Source organism: Grus americana, chromosome 3, assembly GCF_028858705.1.
Source record: "Grus americana isolate bGruAme1 chromosome 3, bGruAme1.mat, whole genome shotgun sequence".
Lineage (NCBI taxonomy): Eukaryota > Metazoa > Chordata > Aves > Gruiformes > Gruidae > Grus > Grus americana.
The window spans coordinates 64,743,060-64,764,531 of NC_072854.1; the positions used below are offsets into that span (position 1 = coordinate 64,743,060).

General features: G+C 43.5%; 1 protein-coding gene across 7 annotated transcripts in view; it reads left to right on the plus strand.

The window, feature by feature from the left end:
• Positions 1-7,310, plus strand: part of ARFGEF3 (ARFGEF family member 3) — a 101,788-nt gene extending 94,478 nt beyond the window's left edge. For all 7 annotated transcript variants that reach the window (XM_054820502.1, XM_054820503.1, XM_054820504.1 and 4 more), the window contains one exon: positions 148-7,310. In XM_054820502.1, the coding sequence (XP_054676477.1) occupies positions 148-339 (192 nt within the window). In that variant the 3' untranslated portion in view covers positions 340-7,310. The remainder of the gene's footprint in view (positions 1-147) is intronic.
• Positions 7,311-21,472: the final 14,162 nt, after the last annotated feature.

Sequence of the window (21,472 nt, forward strand, 5' to 3'; positions counted from 1 at the left end):
AGAGGGAATATTAAATGAGTATGCTGGTGTTACTCAGTCCTCTTCATGAGGCTGCAACTATCAGACACCTTTTTTTCTGCTTCAACTAGTGGTCTCATCTATTTAGAAGGGTCTTCTAAAACGTCTTTTTTTGTATCCACTTTGTAGGCATGGACCAACATGGTGCTGACAGTTCTCAACCAGATTCAGGCCCTGCCAGACCAAACTTTCACAGCCCTGCAGCCAGCGGTGTTCCCCTGTATCAGCCAGCTGACTTGCCACGTGACAGATATCCGTGTCCGCCAGGCAGTACGGGAATGGCTGGGAAGAGTGGGCCGAGTTTACGATATCATCATTTAAACCTAGCTGTGCTCTGTTGCAAAGGGGAGAAGACATCCAAGGTATACAGCAAAGAAGTATCTGGGGTTCATTAATTGCTTATTTGTTGGTGATAAATTAAGAAACAATGAACTTGTCGATGTATGTCCTCTGTCCACTTGAGACTGCATGTCCCTCCCTCACACTAGCAAAGGAGGCAAAGCAAGTGTGTCCAGGGGGGATCTGGAATGGCCTCAGAATCTAGAAACTGCCAGTAAATCAGGCTGGTACCTAAAGGGGTTATACATTTCAGTAGCCTTCATTTTAATTCAAATTTGCAACAATGAACCTGCAGCTGAACTTCCACACTTGGCAATTAGCTGTGAACACAAACTCTCATCTGGATGTCAAACTGGGCCAGTAAGCCCATGTAAATTGAAAAAAATAAATAAAAGTCAGGAAAAAGGTGGGGCTATAGGAGAAGTAAAAAGGTGACACTTGCTTAGGGTAACTTTTTTCCCTTCTGAAATTAGCATGAGAGAGGAAGGCCAAATAAAGATTATTACAGTAACTATATGCCTCACTCACTAGAGAAAGTGGAAATTTATTTTGCTCTGGGAAGAGCCTTTGAAGTCTGGTCACATTTGGGTAGCTAATAAGTGACTATTAAAGTATCCCAGGTCTAAAACTGGTGAATGAAGCACAGACTATTCATCCTTTCATTGCTCTTGTGGAGTACTGCTTGAAGAGAAATGGCACTGTCAAGCTGCCCTCTCTACAACACTACCCTGGCTGCCTCTTCAGCTATGCCTACAGCTCATCATTTTCCCATGCATCTAATTCCCCCCAAGGGCAACAGGGAAGTTTGTTTTGCTGCTTCCAGTGAAGCTGAGGGGAAGACCCACCACAGAGCAAACACCAGCATGTGCCAATATCCAGCATTCAACTAAACAGTAGCGATAAAGTGTTTCAGTTTAAGCAACACTGCAGCTAAGTTAGTTTATGCTTCTACTGGAAACTTACACATTTGCTTATATAGAGCTGCTGTAGCCAGGAACACCCTTATCACCTATGTTAAACTCAGCCTAGCACTCCACATTGAGCTAAATCAAGATGGAAAATAGTCTGAAAAGAAGATATCTTTCCTGCTTCTCTCCCTTTTCTTGTCTGCTGCTGTAAATAAACAGAAGGGGACAGATCCTCCTGGAGGTACACCCCCTCTATGCAGTGCTCATAGGGACTACTACAATTTGCTGATATTATTAAGGGGGAGGAGAAGGGGTAAGGATTGTCAAATACATGTGTGATGCTGTGCACACTAGACACAGCAAAGGGTTACCACAGCCCCTGGGACATTCCATCTTATATTCCCATACTACATAATTTGTTGACTAGAAGTTGAAATAATTTGTTGAAAAATAAGTTGATTTTAATCTTGGGTCACCCCTTAGTGATGTTCTCGCAAGGCTTTTAAAATGCGTACACTAACTAAATATACAGCTTCAGTCCCTGCTCCAAAGCATCCTCAAAACGGCATCTCTTTATATCAGGCCTGGGTTTTGCACAACTAACTGCTTTTAGCATCTTAAACCTAGAAAAACAGAGTGAGCCAGGAGACTCCACTGAACAGCCATTGCCCAAGCTGATGGCTTTACAAAGAGTCTGCCACTATCCTCCTGCCTTTTCCCTCCATTGCCCACTTGCTTCCCATTTGTCACCTGCTAGACTTGTGCAGGGAATGTTTGTCCTGTAACTTTCTGTAATATCAATCACACTGTTTCCCTTTCTTTCAAAACTTTCCTTTGCTAAATTATTTCAAGGACATAAAAATTCCTTAAAAACAACCTTCTTACCATCTACATTGACTTTATAAATGAGTAATTTAACAATTTTATCAATTGTCAATCCCCCCCCCCCCAGTTTTTGTACTTCCTTAGGGACAGATGAGATTAGCCCTTGGTATATGGGAGAGTAGCGGCATGGTTTGATTTCTGTTGCCGTGTCTTTCTTACACATCTTTAAGCAGAGTAAAAGGGTGGTTATGTTTTTGTTAAAGTTTGTTAAACACCCACCTCTGCTGTTTTTCACTATACATGCATTGAACAGATACAGATCCTTGCTATACTAATCTAAAACTGAAGCAAATCCCTAAATTATGTTGAAGTAAAATTGATAGCAGTACCAATGGAATCACCCAGGACTCCAGAAGAGGGCCTAGTATCTAGGAAACAGTGTGGTTATGCATTGTGGTTGCAATACAAAAATCCCTCTGTAAAACATGAAGAACAGCTCTAGAAGTGACAGTACCACCACGCCCCCAAGTTCATGATCAAAGCATAGCCTAGTGTTATTCGATTAGCCGCCATCTTGACCCAAAAATATAATTTCATTTCAACTTTTTACACTACAGCTACCATACTGGAAACAAGTAGGAGTAAATTTGCTCTTTTGCTGTTGCCCTACCTTGAACTTTGCCCTCCAAATTATGCACTAAGTGCCCATTGTCACCCTCAGTGCCTCTGCTCATTAACAGCCCTCCATAAGAGGTCATGAGTAACTTTTTGAGTAATTCCAGAAATGTAATTTAAAAGGATTGGAATGGGAGTGAAGGAATCATGAAGGCAGCAGGCTTTACATAAGCAAAGTTTAGCATGTGCTGCTATTCTTTTCCTTATATGTAAAATGGTAAGCAGGTGAGGAGAGCAGCCTATCGCCACTTCAGGAACCATTAATCTGAGATGCAGAAGCTTTCTGATGCATCTCCAAAGTAGAACTAAATAAAAAAAATGAAGTTGGTTCATCAGATTCTCAGCTACTTTTTTTTTGCTAGTTTAGCCACAGACATCAGCAAGCCCCAAAGAAGTACAGCCCAAAACGTGTGAAGTCACCATTTCATAGACCTATGCAGGCTGTTTCATGCATACTTTGGGCTTAAGGCTGTCAGCCTGCTACTTTCAGGCCTGACAGAGCTTTTAGCCCAAACGAGGAATCTGCCAGAACATCCCAGGAGAAGGTTACTGGCACCAGTCTGTCCAGAGCTTCAGAAGGGGACGCCCCAACTCTGAACACCCCAATCACATCCAGTTGTACCGTACTACAGCAGCTTTTCTGCTTTCCACTTGTGAGTGGGGAAGCACCTTGGTCAGTAGTACAACATAGCCCTTGTATCCACACGTGTAAGTCTTTCTCACGTAACCCATTCAGATGTTTACGTAAAGCCCTGTAACATAAGACATCAGCTAACAGCAGCATATTACTAGCTTTACTGGTGAATCAGAACATTTGACCCTTGAAAAACCAGTCTGTATTATAGCCTGAGCTTGCTCTTTCTCTTTGCTCCGGTTAATGACCACATCCTTCTCTTTTCTCACAGTTACTTTTTTTTGGTCACATAAATTTCTATAGAAGTTGGGTTTGATTTTTATGGAACTGACCACTTATTTTTAAAAATGACTGGCCAGTCATTTTTATTTAACTGAACTGCCTAAAAAGAAAAAAGAAAAAAAAAAGCCATTTGGCATCCTTCTCAGGTACCAGAGCTGCACCTCTGCTGCCTTTGCTTAGTCCCCACCACCCTCCTCAGGGCTACCAGAGAATCAGAGGCAACAACATCTTGCTTTAAAATCTTACAGTCAGGCATGAACAGAGAAGGTTGCTGTTGGCCAGCATCAACTATCTTTACTCACATGGAACAGCTCATCACCGTACAAATATTTAAAGCGGAAAAATCCAGCATACTCATGAGGGAAGTATTACTCTTCTTGTTTAACAGGAGCAGGGTCTGACCCTAATTGATCCAGTTTCAGGCCATTGTGTATGCTTGCACTTTATTCTGTAGCGTGAATATATGCAGATATAGGATATGACTGATGTGTTTATGTGTGGATTCCTGTAGCTCCAGTCTACTCTGAGCATTCTGCATAATTACAGAGTGCTGTCCACATTAGTAGTATGTTTCTGATGCTTTCTGAATATTTGTGTGACATCAGCAATAGTTAATGCAGTTGTTCTGGCAACTTACCCGCAGTAGTCCTTTCTGAGCATTCAGCAGCCATAGAATTACCAGCACTATCCCTTGGTTAACTTGCTTTCACATCTTTAAGATGTTAAGGTACCGATTTAATACTCTCCTAGGAATAAACACTCACTTGAGAATAACTGACTCAATTCAGCATCTAGAAAGAATTATGAGGGAAAGATGTACATAGACCTGGGCAAAACTTTCCTTGTAAAACTCCAAGCATGGACAGCACAGCTTTTGCCTCACAGATAAAAAAATTCACGTCCTCTGGACTATAGCTGGCTCATGTCAAGGCTGAGCAGAGTTTACACCTGTGACTTATAAGGTACTTTGCCTTTCAATTTGAGCTTCAAGTTTTGTTTAAAACCTAAACCTTACTGTAAAATTCACTGACAAATCCTCACCTGCCAAAGATATAACCCCCACCTTTAAATTCCTTGTGTTACTAGATGTAATCTCCATCTGCACATGATACGGTAGCATCTCAGTGTTGGTGTCTCCACTGCAGAGCTGGGCACAGCACCAGTGTGAGACCGAGTGGCAAACAAGCTAGCAAGGAGAGAGGTCCAGCTCCATGTGCTGCCTGCACTTTGTACCTCTCCCCACAGCTTAGGCCCACGCTTAGAGTGCCTAAGCTGTTGGAATCAATGCAAGGTACGTACCTGGATATCTTTAATACTCAGGACTCAGTCCCTGATTCCTTCAGTCCCTACATACAGGTTCACCAAGTTCTCAGGAAAGGGAAAGTCCTGCACAGTTCCTGATGTCACCCTCTCTGCTGCTGTCCTCTGTACACCTTCCACTTGAAAAATCTACAAGAACCAGCACATATTCCCACACATCCCAGTGCCCCAAAATTAGAACCTTCACTTCTGCACAGATACAGTTTTATCCTGTAGGAGGCTGACCACAGCAAGCCAAAGTAATTGATTTCTACCTAGCTCTTCTGTGTAAAAGCTTATTCAGAAATTGAGCACGTGGTTTGGCTATTTTTGCCTTTAGGAATCCATTCTAGTAATGCCATTACTCAGTGATAGATAGTTTTTAGTTCACCAAAAAAAAGTTAAGTCCTTTCTTCCCTTGCCCTTGCTTTTGGGGGGGTGTGATAAGTTTATGTTTAAGGAAGCTATTTACTCATTACTCTGGTTGTAGTCATTTCTGGGAAGACCTATGTATAGTGCTAATTATGGCATATGACAAAATACAGTTGGGTTTTTTTCCATTTCTGATCATTCTACAATTATTTGAAGAAATGACGCAGTACCATCAATTAAAAAAATACAGTTTTTCTTCCTTTTTAGTATAAAAGGACCAAGTTACCATAGCACTGAAGCACAAATGTTGGATTTTATGCAATGTAGATAACAGCATCTGGCAGCTAGAGATCCCTCTTCACCAAACCTCCCTTTTTGAGTAGAGCTTCTATAGGGATACAATGTAAAGGTCACTTAGCAGCCCTCACCAGCAACGCATCTGGGACTCCAGGATGTTGCACAGCTGCAAGGAAGAAGTCATAGCTCCTCTTTCTGTTGTTTCCACTAATCCCCCTCAGAACATTTATTTGTGACACTAACTGTATCCTATCATACTAAACAAAGAGCTTTGGCCAAACATGGGGGGCTGGCTATTTAAAAAGAAAAAAAAATATAAAAGCATGTGGCATAAGTACACATCAGTCTTTTCACTTAGTGCTCAGAGGTGTCCAAGCTAATAACTAAAAGCAGAGGGAAGAAGAAATGCCCTAATTCTGTGGATATTGGTGGAGCTACACTGTATGATCCTGGATTAATGCAATACCGAGCTCACCTGTGGGACCAGATCCCTCAAATCCTCTTTATTTTTGGCAAATTTGCAAGTTGAGGTTTGCATAGTCTCCACTGCCACATTGAATCAGGGAACTGAGTTTATGGAGGGCATTTTCTGTTAAGAAACATGGCAACAGCATCTATTTTGATCCTTTTACCCCAACATCCCACTTTTCAAAAGGTAGTTATGTACTTCCATACATTTCATCTAAATACCACGGAGCACCAGGGCCCTGTTTGCTATCCGTGCATTCGGTTCATCGGGGCTGCAGTGAAGTGCCATGCTTCCACAAGCAGTGAACGGAAACGAGAGAGCTGAGCTAGTGGAGAGGCACAGGCACGCAGGTTGAAGCAAGGAACAAGTATCACCCCCACAAGCAGGCTGTGGCTCCTCAGCCCCCAGCTCCGAAGGGGAAAGCAGGATTTGATACCAAAGGGAGAACAGCCAGGAAGGGCAGAGCTCTGCGGTGACAGGGTGCTGTACTGCACCCTGTTTGCTGGGGCAGATGGGAGCAAGAGATTGAAAAGTATGCAATGACAGCAGCGAGCACCTTCTTTCCATTCCCCCCCCCCACTTCTCTCCCCTGCCCCTTTTTGTCATTATTTGTGAGACTGCAAGCACGCTTCCATGGGCCCTTCAACCAGAACTGAAAACTGAAAGCAAGCCAAAGGGAGTGGACACTCTATTTTGCCAAAGATCTAATCCTTTCCTGTTCAAAAACAAAAAATCAAATTTATTTCCGTGACGATGGCTGCCATAGGAAGAATTTTACCACAAAACATGATTCCCAGGACTTCATCTCTCTAGCTGTATATTCAGGAGGAGCCACTAATACTTTTTAAGAGACTGTAATTTGCCTTGTCAAGCAAGTGCTTACATTGGGTTTACCTTCTACTGAGTTCATACCTAGCTGCAATTCCCTGGTCTCATCCACGTTTCCTCCCTCTACCTTTCTGCTGCTCTTTAGAAAAACACCTTCCCGTGTCCGCCGCGTCCTGTTGTGCTGCTAGCTTTGTTTGGTCCTTGGGTGTCCAGTGGTCAGGCAGTCACTGTCAGCTGGCTTGCAAATTGTATTTTGTGTATATTTTATTCTGACTGAATTCTGAAATGGAAATATTTTAAAACAAAAATTATAAACTATTTATGTTGCTTGTGTTGTAGAATAAAGAAGCAAATGCAAAATAAATTATGCTTTGGTTTTGTCTAAAGAAAGTTATTTTACAGTTACTGATGAAGCAAAGGAGCAGAACTGAGAAGGGGCCCGAAATACCTGGTATGTACCAGCAGGGACTGCAGTTTTCAGAGATGACCTGGGGACTTTAGCCACCTTGAACTGCTGTGCTTTTTTTGCTTGGAGCCGAGATCTGACCACTTTAACCAATGAGCGCTACACCACTCCTAGCCAGAGTTTGGGCTTGCAGGGGTGGAGAAGGATGAAGCTACTGAGACAGCTAGAGGCGCAAGTAGACACTATGCAGAATTTTGAAGCATCTAAACAGGTGAAGCATTTATCCCTCCATTAAAATGAGGAAAATACTTTTGACTTTGATTTCATTAGAGATGGAATTGAAAAAACAAAACAAAACAAACCAACACACAAACATGGCAGAAAAGGCAATTCCTTTCAGTCACCTAAATAACTTTGAAAATTGTCTTTAAAAGTAACCTTAGGGATTGAACTCTACAAATTCCATCACACACCAAACTAACCACTTTACTGCCAGTGAAATCCAGACAGTGCCTGTCTCACCACCACCCCACCCCCAGGGTGAAAGCTGCTGCTTGTAAACACCTCCAGGGACAAGCAGCCATTGCAGGACAGGGTTCCTCGGAATGCTGGTTCACAGCCAAACTTTTGTTGGATTTTTAAGCTAGGCATTCCCCAACCACACTCAGTCTAGCTAGCACTCAAAAAGTGTTCCAAATTTACAGGTGCATGCAAGCAGCATGGATGCTGCAATGTTTCATCCCTCTAAAAAGCTCGGCAAGTGCTCTCGCCTGTCACCTAAATCCCTCTTTTGATTAAAGTTGGATCAATGATTGCTCCCGCTGGAGAAAAACCTTTCATTTAATGGAAATATTTAATGAAAACAGTAAACACCTTCAGAGCAGTCACACAGACTTTTATATGCCACCAGAATTTAGGTACAGAAGAAGAAAGCATTGACCAGTACCCTGTCAAGAGAATTGTCACGGGGCTCGCTGACCAGCGACAAGACATAGCAGCGTACAGTAACCTTTAGGGTACACCTCTGTGCGCTCAGGGGTGCTATCCGCAGCCCAAGGGCAAGCTTCGCACGTAACCTCAAGAGTGCAAATGCAGCCAGCGTTCCCACCTGGCCTCACGGGGGTCTCTGGGCATGGGCTCCCACACACTGAGGCAACACAAGGGCTGGCCTTCAATGTCTGTTACACAACCGCCTCATCAGCATGACTCTTTAGAGCAGGTTACAAAACAACTAAATGAGGTTGTGAGGCTTTGGTAATCTTACGGCACTTCTGGCAAAACAGAGTGTGTTAAATCCCAACAGTCGTGTCTAATTCCATTCCAGGAAACCACCTTCTGCTGCTCCACAAGGCTCATCTCGATCCTATTAGAAAGATTTTCATTTCCTCCTAAACAGCATTCATTAATGTCAAACAGCAACTGGGTAAACACAGAAAGTACTGTTCCACTATTCCACTCACTCCTTACATGTACAAATTCCCAGCTGCTTTCTCACTTAGCGGTGGGGTCAAGACTAGCACGGCTTCTGCTGCCACCGGCGTGAAAGGAGAAGGTCCACACACGGTGGAAGTAGTGAACTTTCTCTGTAGTTATAGAGAAGACACTTGGGCTTCTTCCTTTGTTGAGGAACAAAGGGTTAAGGACACTTGCCAAAGAAACCAGTTGTCAACAAATATTTAAAACAAACAAACAAAAATAAACAGCCACACCATTAATTCTCAAGTGTTGTCTCCCCTTCAGTGGGGTCACTGAATTCATACGCCAGATTCCAGAACAGGGTACAGGAGTGGCAGAGGACTTTTAATGTATTGCTTTGTAGACAAAATTTAACAGATTGCTTTTGGTTTTGTTAATTGACCAGTGATGAAAACTTCCCACAGAAGTTGTTACCAAACATACTTATCAGAATAAAGTGATTGTGGTTCAGTTTTGAAAGGCTGACTTTTAGGTCCAGGAAGGTCAGCTCTCTCAACTCCCTCTAGAGCCCTCCACAAGTCAGACCCCCAGGAGGCTCAGAGGAGCAGCAACACCCCCAAACCACACGAAACCACACATTCTCTCAACAGCTTTGGTAAAGCTCTTCCTTCATCTGCTATTACCAGTGCCGAAGATTGGTGCATGGACATCAAGTTGCCCTAGTCTCCCTCCATGATATACATTTATTTATAACAAATAAAACTTCAAAACTGATGCTTTTCACAATGTAGGTTTACCACTGGCTACATTGTATTAATCTCTGGTCAACTAGGAGTTCCTCTGATACCATGCCAAAGATTTTTCCTAACTGCTATTTTTTGACAGGGTGCCACGAGAGTGCCCAGTATCACCACTACCATTTTACAGATGGGATGAACAACTGAGCAAGTAAAAAATTTGTCCTTGACCTCAAAAGGGCCCAAAGTATCTACACCATATGCTCTGGACTCTTGCTTATCCCAGAGCTGTAGACCTGTGGGATAATCTGGCAAGAGTGGGGGAAAAAAAACCAAACCAAAAACCCCCAAAACCAAAAAACCACCAAGAGCAAAGACAGCTTATGGGAGGGGTGATAGAAAGGCAAACCAGAGATACCAGCAGGTACTTCAGGTGCAAGACTAAAGAGAAGGGAAACACACTTTGGACGCAACAGCTAATGCACCATAGGGTTGCATAGGAGACCACTGGCACCTCCATACACGCAAACACTCAGAAGGTACCACCATGGTAATAATGGGCCAATATTTTCGGCAATCCTGCTGGAAGCATGCTCTCTCCAGGACAGATGTTTCTTGATCCATGTTTTACAGATGAAGAAACCTTTCTTTTGGTCCACTGAGTGAGCCTGTGACAGAAGTAGAAGTAAGTAGAACTAGGCGTGGGTTCTGTCCACTGAGCCATGTGAAACATTGGGTGATCTCCAATTTCTGAGCTTTTGGCAAAGAAGCTAGGATCAGGATAAACCTCTTAACATCTAATATCACCGTAAACAAGCACAAGTTGAACTCTTTATCCAAATGCCTGACACAATGTCCAAGAACAGAGCACTCAGCATCCAGGTTTCAAAACCCAACAGAATCCCAAATAAATCAAAGCAAATTAGATGTCAGCACAAGTCAGTTAGGTCCTAGTCTTGTACTGAAGAAAAAAAACCCCAACAACAAAAAACCCAAAACCAACAAGAACAAAACAACAAAAAACCCAAACCCCATAAAGCCCAAATCCAATACATTAGTCAGGCTGCATGTGCAATTTTTCTGACTCCTGATAGAAATCCATGGCAGTGAATCTGGTTTGGTTTTTCTGTTTTGATTTTACAAGATACTTGTACCTGCATCTACACTGTATTTACTGGGAGATCTGTAACCATAAAGTAGAGACAATACTTCTGGTTTGCCAGCTCTGAGGAAATATGCCCAAGATGAATTATTTTTGTTTGCTGTGGTTACGTGACCACTTCTGAGGAGGTCTCTCATCATCCTCATTCCCTACCACAGTCAAACAAAATTACTTAAGATTAAAATAATTTGGAATACTTTCCTGCATGGCATTTATCAATTATTTACTGTGGTTTTGAATGTTACATTACATTCCTGGCAGACTGCTTTGTACTTCAAATCAGGTTCTCCTTTGTGCCAGAGATTACGGGGAGAGGAACAGATCAAGATAAAACTGGGTAAGATGCTGTATTGAAATCTATCCCTATAAGTAAGTAGGTGCAGGAGGTCAGAAACAGACAAATCTTCAAGCTTGGGAAACAAGAATGTCAAACATAATGAGAAAGTGAAAAATGGTTTTGAGAATGTATTGCAGTAACTCATGTAAGGAGAGGAAGGTGACAAGGCTCTTGGTTGGTTCAAAACACTTACCTGCAAAAGCAATTCATCTTCCCTTGAGAAAACACGGGAACCGTTTCTGGGGAGAATTGCAATGGTGGCACCACAAGAGCAAGCACCTTGACAAAAATGTTTTTTTTTGAAGTCCCAGCTGCAAGGGTGGTCATCAGAGCAGATCTTACATCTCTCTTGCATACATTACCTTTTCTTTTAAAAGGATGCTAAATAATTGAATATCTCAATGCAGGCTCTTGTGACCAGCCCCGAGCCCAAGAGAATAAAAATTATTAGTTTGCAAAGCCAACCATGAAAAGAAAAAGAAAAAAGTGAAGGTTTAAATCTCGTTTGCTAATTATTTTTTTCTTACAAGTTTTCAATCAAATCTCCTTTAGCATTTCAGGGGAACAAGAGCAGTAAGAGGGATGGAACAGCAATGCAGTGTAACAGCATGCCACGGATTTTTTTAGGCAGAGTTGTACTGAGAGTAGGACAAGAAGGATGACCACCATTAAGTGTCTGAGGGAGCAGGGGGGTACAGGGTAAGCTGTGCCACCCTAGACAACAGCACAGGTCTGCAGCAATCGCTGAAGAAAAACAGGATGAGAAATGAGCCTGGGGCAAGGCACACGTGCCAAACTGTGTCACTTTTAGTGTCTCTTCAGAGCCTGAGCCATCAAACGAAGCCAGGCTGGCAGGACAAGCATCCCTTTCAAAGGAGCATCATCCTGCACATGGCAAAAAGCAATGTTTGGAGCCAAATAAAGTTTAAAAACAAACAAACAAACCAAAAAAAAAAAAAACCCCAAAAAATCTGAAGAACAACATCAAAACACAAATGCCTCTAACCAGCCAGGTCTCGTGCTGCCCCCACCACCTGGGCCCGTTACAACTGCTCACCTGTGCAGGCTCCATTGCCCCACAGCAGCCACCGCGTTCCTCCTGCCACAACGCACCGAGTCACTTGACCTCGAGAGTGTGAGGCTCTGCCTGGAAATGGGATGAGAGAATCCCCACCTTGTAGCAGAAATCAAATCAAATAACTGCCTCAGCTGTTCACAGCTGATTCTGTTTGTACGCCACCATCCAAGCAAAATCTAGTTGTTCTTTAAAAAGAAAATCCACGTATAATCAGCCTGGACCCAAGCTTTCCCCGCTGTACAACTCTGCTCCCATGGAGCAGCGCTGGAGCTTCACGCAGGAACAACGCTTTGCGCAGCAGCACCAACGCAGGCTGAGCTGGAACGCACCACGGGGCAGCCTCTTCCCGCTCGGTATCCAGGAGGGCGTCACTGCGGTGGGATTTTCTCAATACTCTCTCAAATGACAATAAAGTCTCCTGGATTTAGGACATGACAGACTGTGCACATGAAAGAACCGTTCTGATCATCCGTTCAACTTCCCCGAGCCCCAGAGCAGAATTTTCTTTACGTTTTGCTACTGTTGTGTGTTTTGGCCCTTCCACTTGTGCAAGCCCCCACCTCAATGTCAGCTTCCCACAGGAGACACCGTCACGTAACTCCGTACACCCCAATATCAGCACATCATTCATGGGCTGCAGCTTAAATCTGCTAGCTGAAAGCCTGGCCTGTTAGTTATAAAGCTGTGCACACTGAATAATGGTTCTCAGCAGCTCCACTGCCCAGGTATTTCTAACGTGTAATTATTCCCCTCCAATCATTCACACATCCCCCAGACAACCCGGTTCTTTCACCATCTCCTGTTTTCAATTCCATACCCAGCTGCCTGGATAAGCCTCCTGTCGTAAGAAGCCACACTTAAAGCCTTTGCCTTTATATCTGTGGTTTTCTACCGAGGGTGTTGCACAGTGCCTTTCCTTTTTTGACACCAAGGGCCTTTCATTCCCCATCCCGCAGCATACTTTCCACTCGCATCTCTGTAAGCTCTCACCTCCCCAGCCCGAGGACACTGTGGCAGTGCTTTTACCTCGTTGTCCCAAGCACTCTGATCCTTATGGCCTTGCACTGGGCAATTCTGAAATGTTTTTATATCCCTTACATCAGAAAATGTCTGCCTTTCGTATTTAACTCATCCTTTTTTTCGCTCTGCCTCCTGACATTTTAGTTTCCAGTCTATCGCTCCATAGCAAGAGCTCTTCAGCCTTCCCCTCACAGATTTAGTAGGTAACTTCAGCACCGACTAGGGTAATGGATCTTTATTTATCTAATAGACATTATCAAATAACACATATGCACAAAGCTTAGCAACCAATCAGCATGCAGCACATGCACTGCATCAAGTGTGATGCAATTGGCGCTAACAGCATCATAAGCAAAGGCAACCAATGGGGAGTTTGAGCAGCTCCCAATGACAACAATGCAGTCACGCTCAGCAAAGTGTTATGGGGCACCTGCTGCACCGAGAGGCCACCCCAAGGAGGGGGACACCTGCCTGGGACTCCCTCACTTCTCTTCCCACCTGACTGATGGGGAGAAGTTGTCCCTTTTCTCTGCCCTTTCAGGTAATGTTGTGGTCAATGTATGCCATCAGCCCTGCCAATAAAGCTTTCTGCATTTAAGGCTAGCTGGCCTGTCTTTGTGCAACAAGGGTCTTATCCTCAAATCTAGGCTTGACCGCAATTTTGCTGACAAGTTGAACCATTCAGAAGCACACTTGAGAAAATAAAGCTCTTGTCATGGCTTCATATTTGGGGCCTTTTTTACATACAAGATTTTCTTCATGTATTTCATTTCTATAGCAAATTTTACTTTACAGGTTACAGGGGGCTGTGCGTCTTCCCCATAAGTTGGAAGCAGAAATCTTTAGATCCACAACAGGAGATTCAGCTTCAGGACGTGAACTCTGAATTGCAACAGCCCAGAAAACGTGTTATGTCAAGCAAAGGGATGTTCCAGTTCACCTAAATTAAAACAGCACAAAATCACCCAAAGCCTCTCAGCTGACGCTCTGCTAAATAATGCACACTTCAATTCAGGGAGTTTCATACGGATTCAGAAGTCCACGGACAAGAATGAATTTTCTCTCTTGTCCTGAAGGGACAAAGTCCAAAGGAAACCCTTGGCCTTTGCTTGACAGCTGAGCACAACACTGAACAAGCGTCTCCTGATGTACAGCCCCAGTTCTCCTACGGATGCAGCCTGCAGCTGCCGGGAAGCCACCGAACCGGTGTTGAGGTGGGGTTAAGGAGAAGCACGTAACCTGCCTGATTCGTGCTGGAGGCAGTCAGCGCGAGCTGGGTAACCTCTGCTGCCTCTGCACAGATTCATTGCTAGCCACAGGAAAGGTACCAGGGCTTCTCTAAACCTGTAAAACCTGTACGAGAGTATGTGAATACCTACAGTTCTTCTGCTCCGGAGCTGCACCTGCCCTTAAAGCCATGACAAAGTCATTTGCGTTTTTTTCCAATCTGGTGGAGAACTGAGCTGGTTCTAGAAGCTGGAAGAGCTATTCCTTCCCAACAGCACTCTCTTGGCCACACTGGTTCTAAAGCATCTAGAGTCGATAGATTTTTGTCAGCAAATGACATTAACCAAATCAGACTATGAAGGTATGATCATGCTTTTGTATAAAATTTACTGTCTTAGCAACAGGTACTGACACAGAGACTGTTGTAGTTAGATACAGTCTCGTGGGATTTGATACAGAGATTCACAATATTCCATCGGAAAATTGTATCGGTTTGAACAAGGAATTGCTAAATGGATTGAAACTCAGTCGTTATAGGCAAAGCAAAAATCACATCACCATTAACTGCACTTAGTGGGGCTCAGTTGTTTTAGTGGAGATCACACAGTGGCCAGAATTAGATGCTGTTTTGTTAAACACTGTCACCAGCAACCTCGCCAAAGAAGTATAAAGCCCTGCACAATAATGAAGGAAGATAAAATGACCTGAAAACACACATTAAAAAAAAAAAGTTCCAAATGCACTAAAAGATTATTGTAACATCACTGATGTTTTTTAAAAGTGAGATTCAACCTGTGTGAATTATACAGCTAAAAAACCCAACCAAACAAAAAAAACCCAACAAAAGCAAACCACGCCACCAAACCCCCCAAAAACCCATAACAAAAAAAAAGCACAAAGGGCAGCTGCTGAGCAAAACCCAAGAACTTAGTATTCATGAAAGACATTTGGAGCTCCTGGACTATGGAAAAAACAAACAAATTAAAAAAAACCCAACAAAACAAAAAAAACAAACTTGCAAAACAAGATAATTAACTGTTAATCCACACCCCAAACAAGAATGTTCGGAAGAGAAGACGATCCATCGGTGAAGTCTCCTTTTGCTAATCTTTTTTCTACAATGATGATACTGGTAGAGATTATGCATTTCTGTGGGGAGGCTTTTTGTTTGTTGGTGGTTGTTTGGGGATTTTTTTAACCTTTCAAACATGCTGCAAGAGAGGTTGAAATTTGGGTAATCTAAGTTTTCTAGGTTTTTCTCCTATTATACATTATTTCACCAATTCCCAACTTACTGAATAAATGCAGTACAAGACTCTGCAGATTTCTTGCAAGGTCCAATTCTAAGGCCTGCCCAGCATTACACAAGATCAACAATCAGGGTAAGCAACATCAAATACAATGAACAATACCATACTATAAAAATAAATAACGTTTGGTCAGATGTAAGTAAGTCTTAAAAGTTTACTTTTAAAAGCTCAGCTGAAGGTTAACCAGACACTCATATTTTCACTTTAAAAATTTATTTCCATATATTGGCACACATTACTGGAAGAAAACAGCAAAAGAAATAAAGTGTGGATAAAGGATATAAAAAACCCACAGGCCATTCTTTAATGTCAGTGGTAACACACACATCTGCTCTAATTCCTGAAGTCTTGTAAAAGGAGAGACACAGCCAGCACTGCAGATGCTACGAGTATTCCAATTTATAATGGTGCCCAGAGTTGGTAGTTAAATGCAGATAAATTTTACAGCTGTGTTAGACAATCTATTGAGTAGAGATCTCCCAGCCATAGAAGATGATGATTATTATTGGCAAGAAAGCAATAGTTCAACCTTATTTTTAATGGTTTAACTTAAATTAGGTTGTATTGCTGCTATTAGAATGGTATAAAGCTTTATAAAACAAAAAAGAAAAGAGGAGACCAAATTAATATTTTCTATAGGAAATCTCAATGAGTGTTTTTTCACGTATATTTAAGGAATAACTATTTTGTACTTAAGGGGACTTCATTTATTTTGATATACCACAAGAAGTAAGCTTTTCCACAACATGGAATGAACTCTCCTCCTCCCAGCACCACCTGCCTCTCCGTGTGCACAGCCACGCACACGCGGACACCCCCTCGCAGCTGCCCTCCTCCCGCTCTCCCCCTCTTCAGGCTGACCGCTGCCATGGAGCTTATTGCCCCTTCTTGGATATGCCAGCAGCATCGGGTATCTATCCCTAGTTAGTGCCTTTCTGTTTCCTCGCTCCCTTTGCCTGAAGCATTTCTAGTCCATTTTTTTCTTCTTGGAATATCCTGCTTATCAAGTAGCAAAACACCTAATGTCTCACTAAGCTTATGGCAACGCTTCTCCAATCGTATGCAGCCAAAAGCATACGTGGTCAGCTGGGCTCTTCAGAAATGCTTTGCTTCACCTGGGGGTGCTTAAATCCAGTCTTTAATAACATTATCTCAGAAAAGATGTCTGCAAACTGCTCATAATCATATTTTGGGGTAGGGGGGGATGACAACGATGACACACACTGCTGTGAAACTCTGGTAAGATTAAGTGGCTGCAGAAGGCAAGAGAATACAACTCTGAGAAAGATGAAAAGAGAGGCCATCCACCTCCGTGATGTTTAGCTAACCTTTGCTTCCTCTTCCTTGTTACTGGTACAGGACAACCTGTAGATCATGCCCAGTTTCCAGTTCAAGTTCAGGGTTCCCAAGCAGAACAGTGCCCATCCTGAATCACTCAAGCGTAAATTGAGTTCAGCAACACATTTCAGAAAGTTGTGCTAAAATGGTGGAAGCAGTATTACGTAAATTGAATGGCTCTTTTCTATTCCTATACTTTGTGCATATATAATTATTTTTTAATTTGGCTACCGGTACCTCGTGACATGGCTCGGGGAAAGCTGCCGATCCCGCTGAGCACCAAACCCTCTCTACCAGGCACTGGCTGCTGCCCAAGTCAAAGGTAATAGCTCCTTTTTGGACAGCGCTTTTATACAGCGGATACCACGACGTCCCAATGCCATGGAAGATTTACAAAGCACTGACAAGATGGCTAAGCGGTTACAGAAGGCCACGTGGGCTGAAGGAAAAAAAAACAAAACCAAACCCCAACAAAGCCAAAACCAAAAAACCCAACCACAAATGCCGCAAACCCTCCCACAAACAAACAAACAAACAAGAATTTCTGTAGTTTGGCTAAACAAGAACAATATACTGTACAGTGCACATACTGGCAGACTTAAATAAGTGAAAAAAGGAATTCAGGGCAACGATGACCAACTGTAAATGAAGGAGATTAAACCTAGATTAACAGAAATAACAAAACAAAACAAAAACCCCCAAACAAACAAAAAAACCAAAGACACAAACAAACAAAAAGAAAACCCCCAAAAGCTGTCTCTCAACTGTATTGCCAGACGGATGCTGGTCAGTGACAAGCGCTCCGCCATAGCCCCAGAGCTCTTCAAGCGTTGTTAACCTCACAAGACTTTAAGGGATATTCTACAGGAGGCGATTCTGCTCTGGCAGCGACCCGAGGTCTGTCCCTGGCGCTCTCTCTAAAGGTTTTGCTTTCAGCTACTTGTCTGCAGCATCGGATCAATACCCCAGCAGTGCCTCCCCCTGCTCCCACGGCCGCTGCTGCTCCTGCGCCAAGGTACGCAGCGTCAGCGCGCGCACGTTTTGTGACGGGTTCTCCCTCTCTCCGGTTCTGCAGGCCGTGAGCATGCACAAACGCCGCTCTCCAGAATACTGGTTTTCGCCAGGGCTGTGTCAACTCATACCTACCCTTTGAAGTGACAGTGGTTTTGGTTTGATGGGGGGAGGAGATTGCTCTTCAGAAGGTGCTTTCTTTTTGAAAAACAAATGTATTGACATTTAACATAAAAGCAAAGCCAGAATCTCAATATCATGAAAAATTTACCAAAAAAAGAGTGAATCGTTATGAATTGCTTAATTACCGAAGTGAAAAGGAATGGACAGGAGCCAACACCACTCCTGCCTGAAGGACAAGGAGGCACCTATCAGCTGGTTATAGGCAAGAGATAGGATCTCCCTCCTCTTCATCCAATAAACCTATACCTGGTAACACAGTATCATTTACGGTGGTAACACTTCGCCCACTATAATTCATAGTTTCGCATCGCTCACCCACAAGAACAGAGTCATTCCCGCAGGGAAGGTTCACCACCGCCTGTGGAAAGTGGCAAAAAAGACTGGGGACAAAAGTAGCAAGAAATTTGAAAGGCATCTGTGGATGTTCTGTTCCCTACCAATATTAGTGGCAATACAGCCTAGAATTACACTGCTAGCCTCGAACATCGCAGCAAATCAGAAAGATGAATTATTTATGACAGACAGTTTGAGCTTTGTCCTGAGGACAGTGGAGGTACCTATGTTCTGCAGTGGCTTCCTCAGAAAGTCTCTCCCCACTCCCCTGCCAGAACACTGGAAGTGATATTAGCAACGCTGCCGCAATTAAAAACACCATGTTGCCATTGTTTTACAAACCTTTACCAAACTGTAATCAATTTGGTGGTACCATTCCATGCCAGCTATTTTCTCCAGATTAGCTGACAGGGCAACTGTTAGATTCAACTATTTCAAAGAACAAAGCCGGCGGAGGAGGCGGGGAGGGGAGAGCTTTATCCATGTCAAGGTCTGAAGACCTCCAGAGGCCAACTTCCCCCACGTTTCAAAGCGGCAAGCCTCACATCTGGCCACGGGGCTTGGATTCGAGGACGTTCCTCCACCCAACTTCAACACTACAGCATGCCCAAGCTATGGTGATATTTATGAGCTCTTTGTAAGAAGTAGAAATAAGTGCCACATGTGCTACACAGGGTCACCAGACATCTGCAACAGATTTGTCATCACAATCCAGTCTCAGGTGGTACTGTTTCGGTTCTGCACGAGAGCAGATCTTCTCTACGAAGGCAGTACATCAAATGGGCACTCGACCACTGGCATCAGAAAAACTGTATCTCTACTGCTCTCACTAATCTTCCTGCTGGGTCCACTGATTATATAAAAAGCCAGAGAGACAATAATTATTTTAAATTCTAATTACCTGCATGACAAAAGCCACTGCATTTCCCCAAATTCCCATTTGGCCTCAGCTGTGCAAAATGAAATCATTCTTAAACATTTTCCAGAGGTCAAGAATTCAAAGCAGCACTTGGTAAATCAGGTCAGTGAGTCTTAAAAGTGCACACCTTATTTTTAGGTTAAAATTCATCTGACTAGGATCCGAGGATGCCGAACAGAGCATTCATACTGTAAGTAGACATAAATTTTTACTTCTCCTCATTATTCATGACACAGTCCCAAAGCAAATTTAACAGCGAGCTTTTAAAAATAGCATTAATAATCTTAGGGCTGTATTAAGAGCCTAATTAAGATAGTATACGAATGTTTCCTGTTCACACATGAGATGACAGATTTAAGCTACACAGTCACAAAAGTCCTTAAGGAATTAATTTTCTTAACATGAGTTAGGGAAAGACGGTCATCATTCTTGCTTCCATACAAGGTGTCGAGGCATCAAGTCGGAAGTATTTCGCTGTGACCTGTTAAGCCACGTTAGGACCCAGCTTCTCAGGGGACCTTGTAATTTGCAGCGTAACTCCCCGGACTCTGGTTGCAGCTGCAAGCGCTCCCCACCTCTGAAAGTGCTTTCCAAGATGACAAGTGAGGCACGGAGGAGTCTCCTGACAGGTGTGCAAAGGCTTTGCTGAGGTGACCTTTCTAGCGTCACGCAGGACCTCCCCGGCAGGAGCAAGAGCAGGGTCTGGTTTCCGATGAACGATGCGGCTGCTTTAGCACCAAGACCAACACTTCAGTTGATGTTACTGCTCCTCGTCCGCTGCTCAGCTGGCAACTTTGGTAACAAAACGGGATGGATCTATCAAACCATCTCCTCTCTTTCCCAGGACCCAGCTTCACCTGGAGGGTACATCCCTCCCGCACGCTGCAGTCGCAGGGATCACCGCCAGCCTCGGAACCGGCCCTTCCGGAGTCCTCCCGTTAGAAACATCAAGCGCCAGCACTTCCGACCGCCGCTGTCGGAGCTGCAAGAGTTCAGCCTGCTGCCAATTAGGCCTGCAACTTTCTGGGAGCAGCGAGCTCAGAAGAAGAGTTGATGAAAGGAAGTCCAAGCAGGAAATAAGAGGTCACAATTCTGACCCCAATTTTGTATCACCTGTCCTGAACACAACTTTTGCTTCACCAGGTTAGCCTTGAGAAACCGTGCAAAATACGCCACGGTTGGACTGGGTATTACCACCAGCCTCTCCCTCTGCTCAGACCAAGGCAGAAAAAACCACCTCCAACTTTTCACTAAGTGTTAAACCTTGATTCAACTTTCAGCTTGGATTAAACAGTCCTCCCTTCAGAGGTTAACATACATCAGTGAAAAGTTTTTTTCCTTTTTTTTTTTTTCCTGCATAAACAGCACAAAGGCTTCTCGCTGGAAACAATTGCCATTTAACAACGCCTATCCTAGAAAGCTGTAAACGAGTCCTGATTCAACTGAACTGACAACTCGTTATTACTGAAAGCAATCATACGGTCTCAGTGACCAAAGCTTTCCTGGCAGCGCTCTCTCTCTGGATTTATCATTAACATCTACATCCTAACACTGCTAAATAATTCAGCACAGCATTTAGCCTTGTGTCCTTGCTTCTCTACCCAGAAACCACTCTCGCTGTTTACTGTACGTTCCAGCAACAGAGAGGAAAAACCTGCCCGGATCGTGGTTCCTCCTCACGCTGCGTAACTGAGGGGGAACCTTCGCTCTCCACATAGAAGTGCGGGGTTTATTTATTTTATTTGGTTGGAAAAAGTGTTTGTTAGATACCTAAATATAGACTGTTATTTATCCACATGGAGTCATGACCATGTGGGCTCAGATTCACATGCAAATTCCCCTTTTAATAATCCTAATGCAGGGAGCGCTCCAATCAGAGCGCTATCAGCCCCGGCTCCCGGATACCTGATGCCAGCTTTGCTGGTAATGTAGGCCACCGAAGCAAATCCAGAGAGATTGAGTTGGAAGAGGAGAGAGGCTCTGAGATCTATTTGCTTGGCTTCCTGACGATGGGGGGTGCCTAACTTCTTTTTTTTTTTTTTTCTTTTC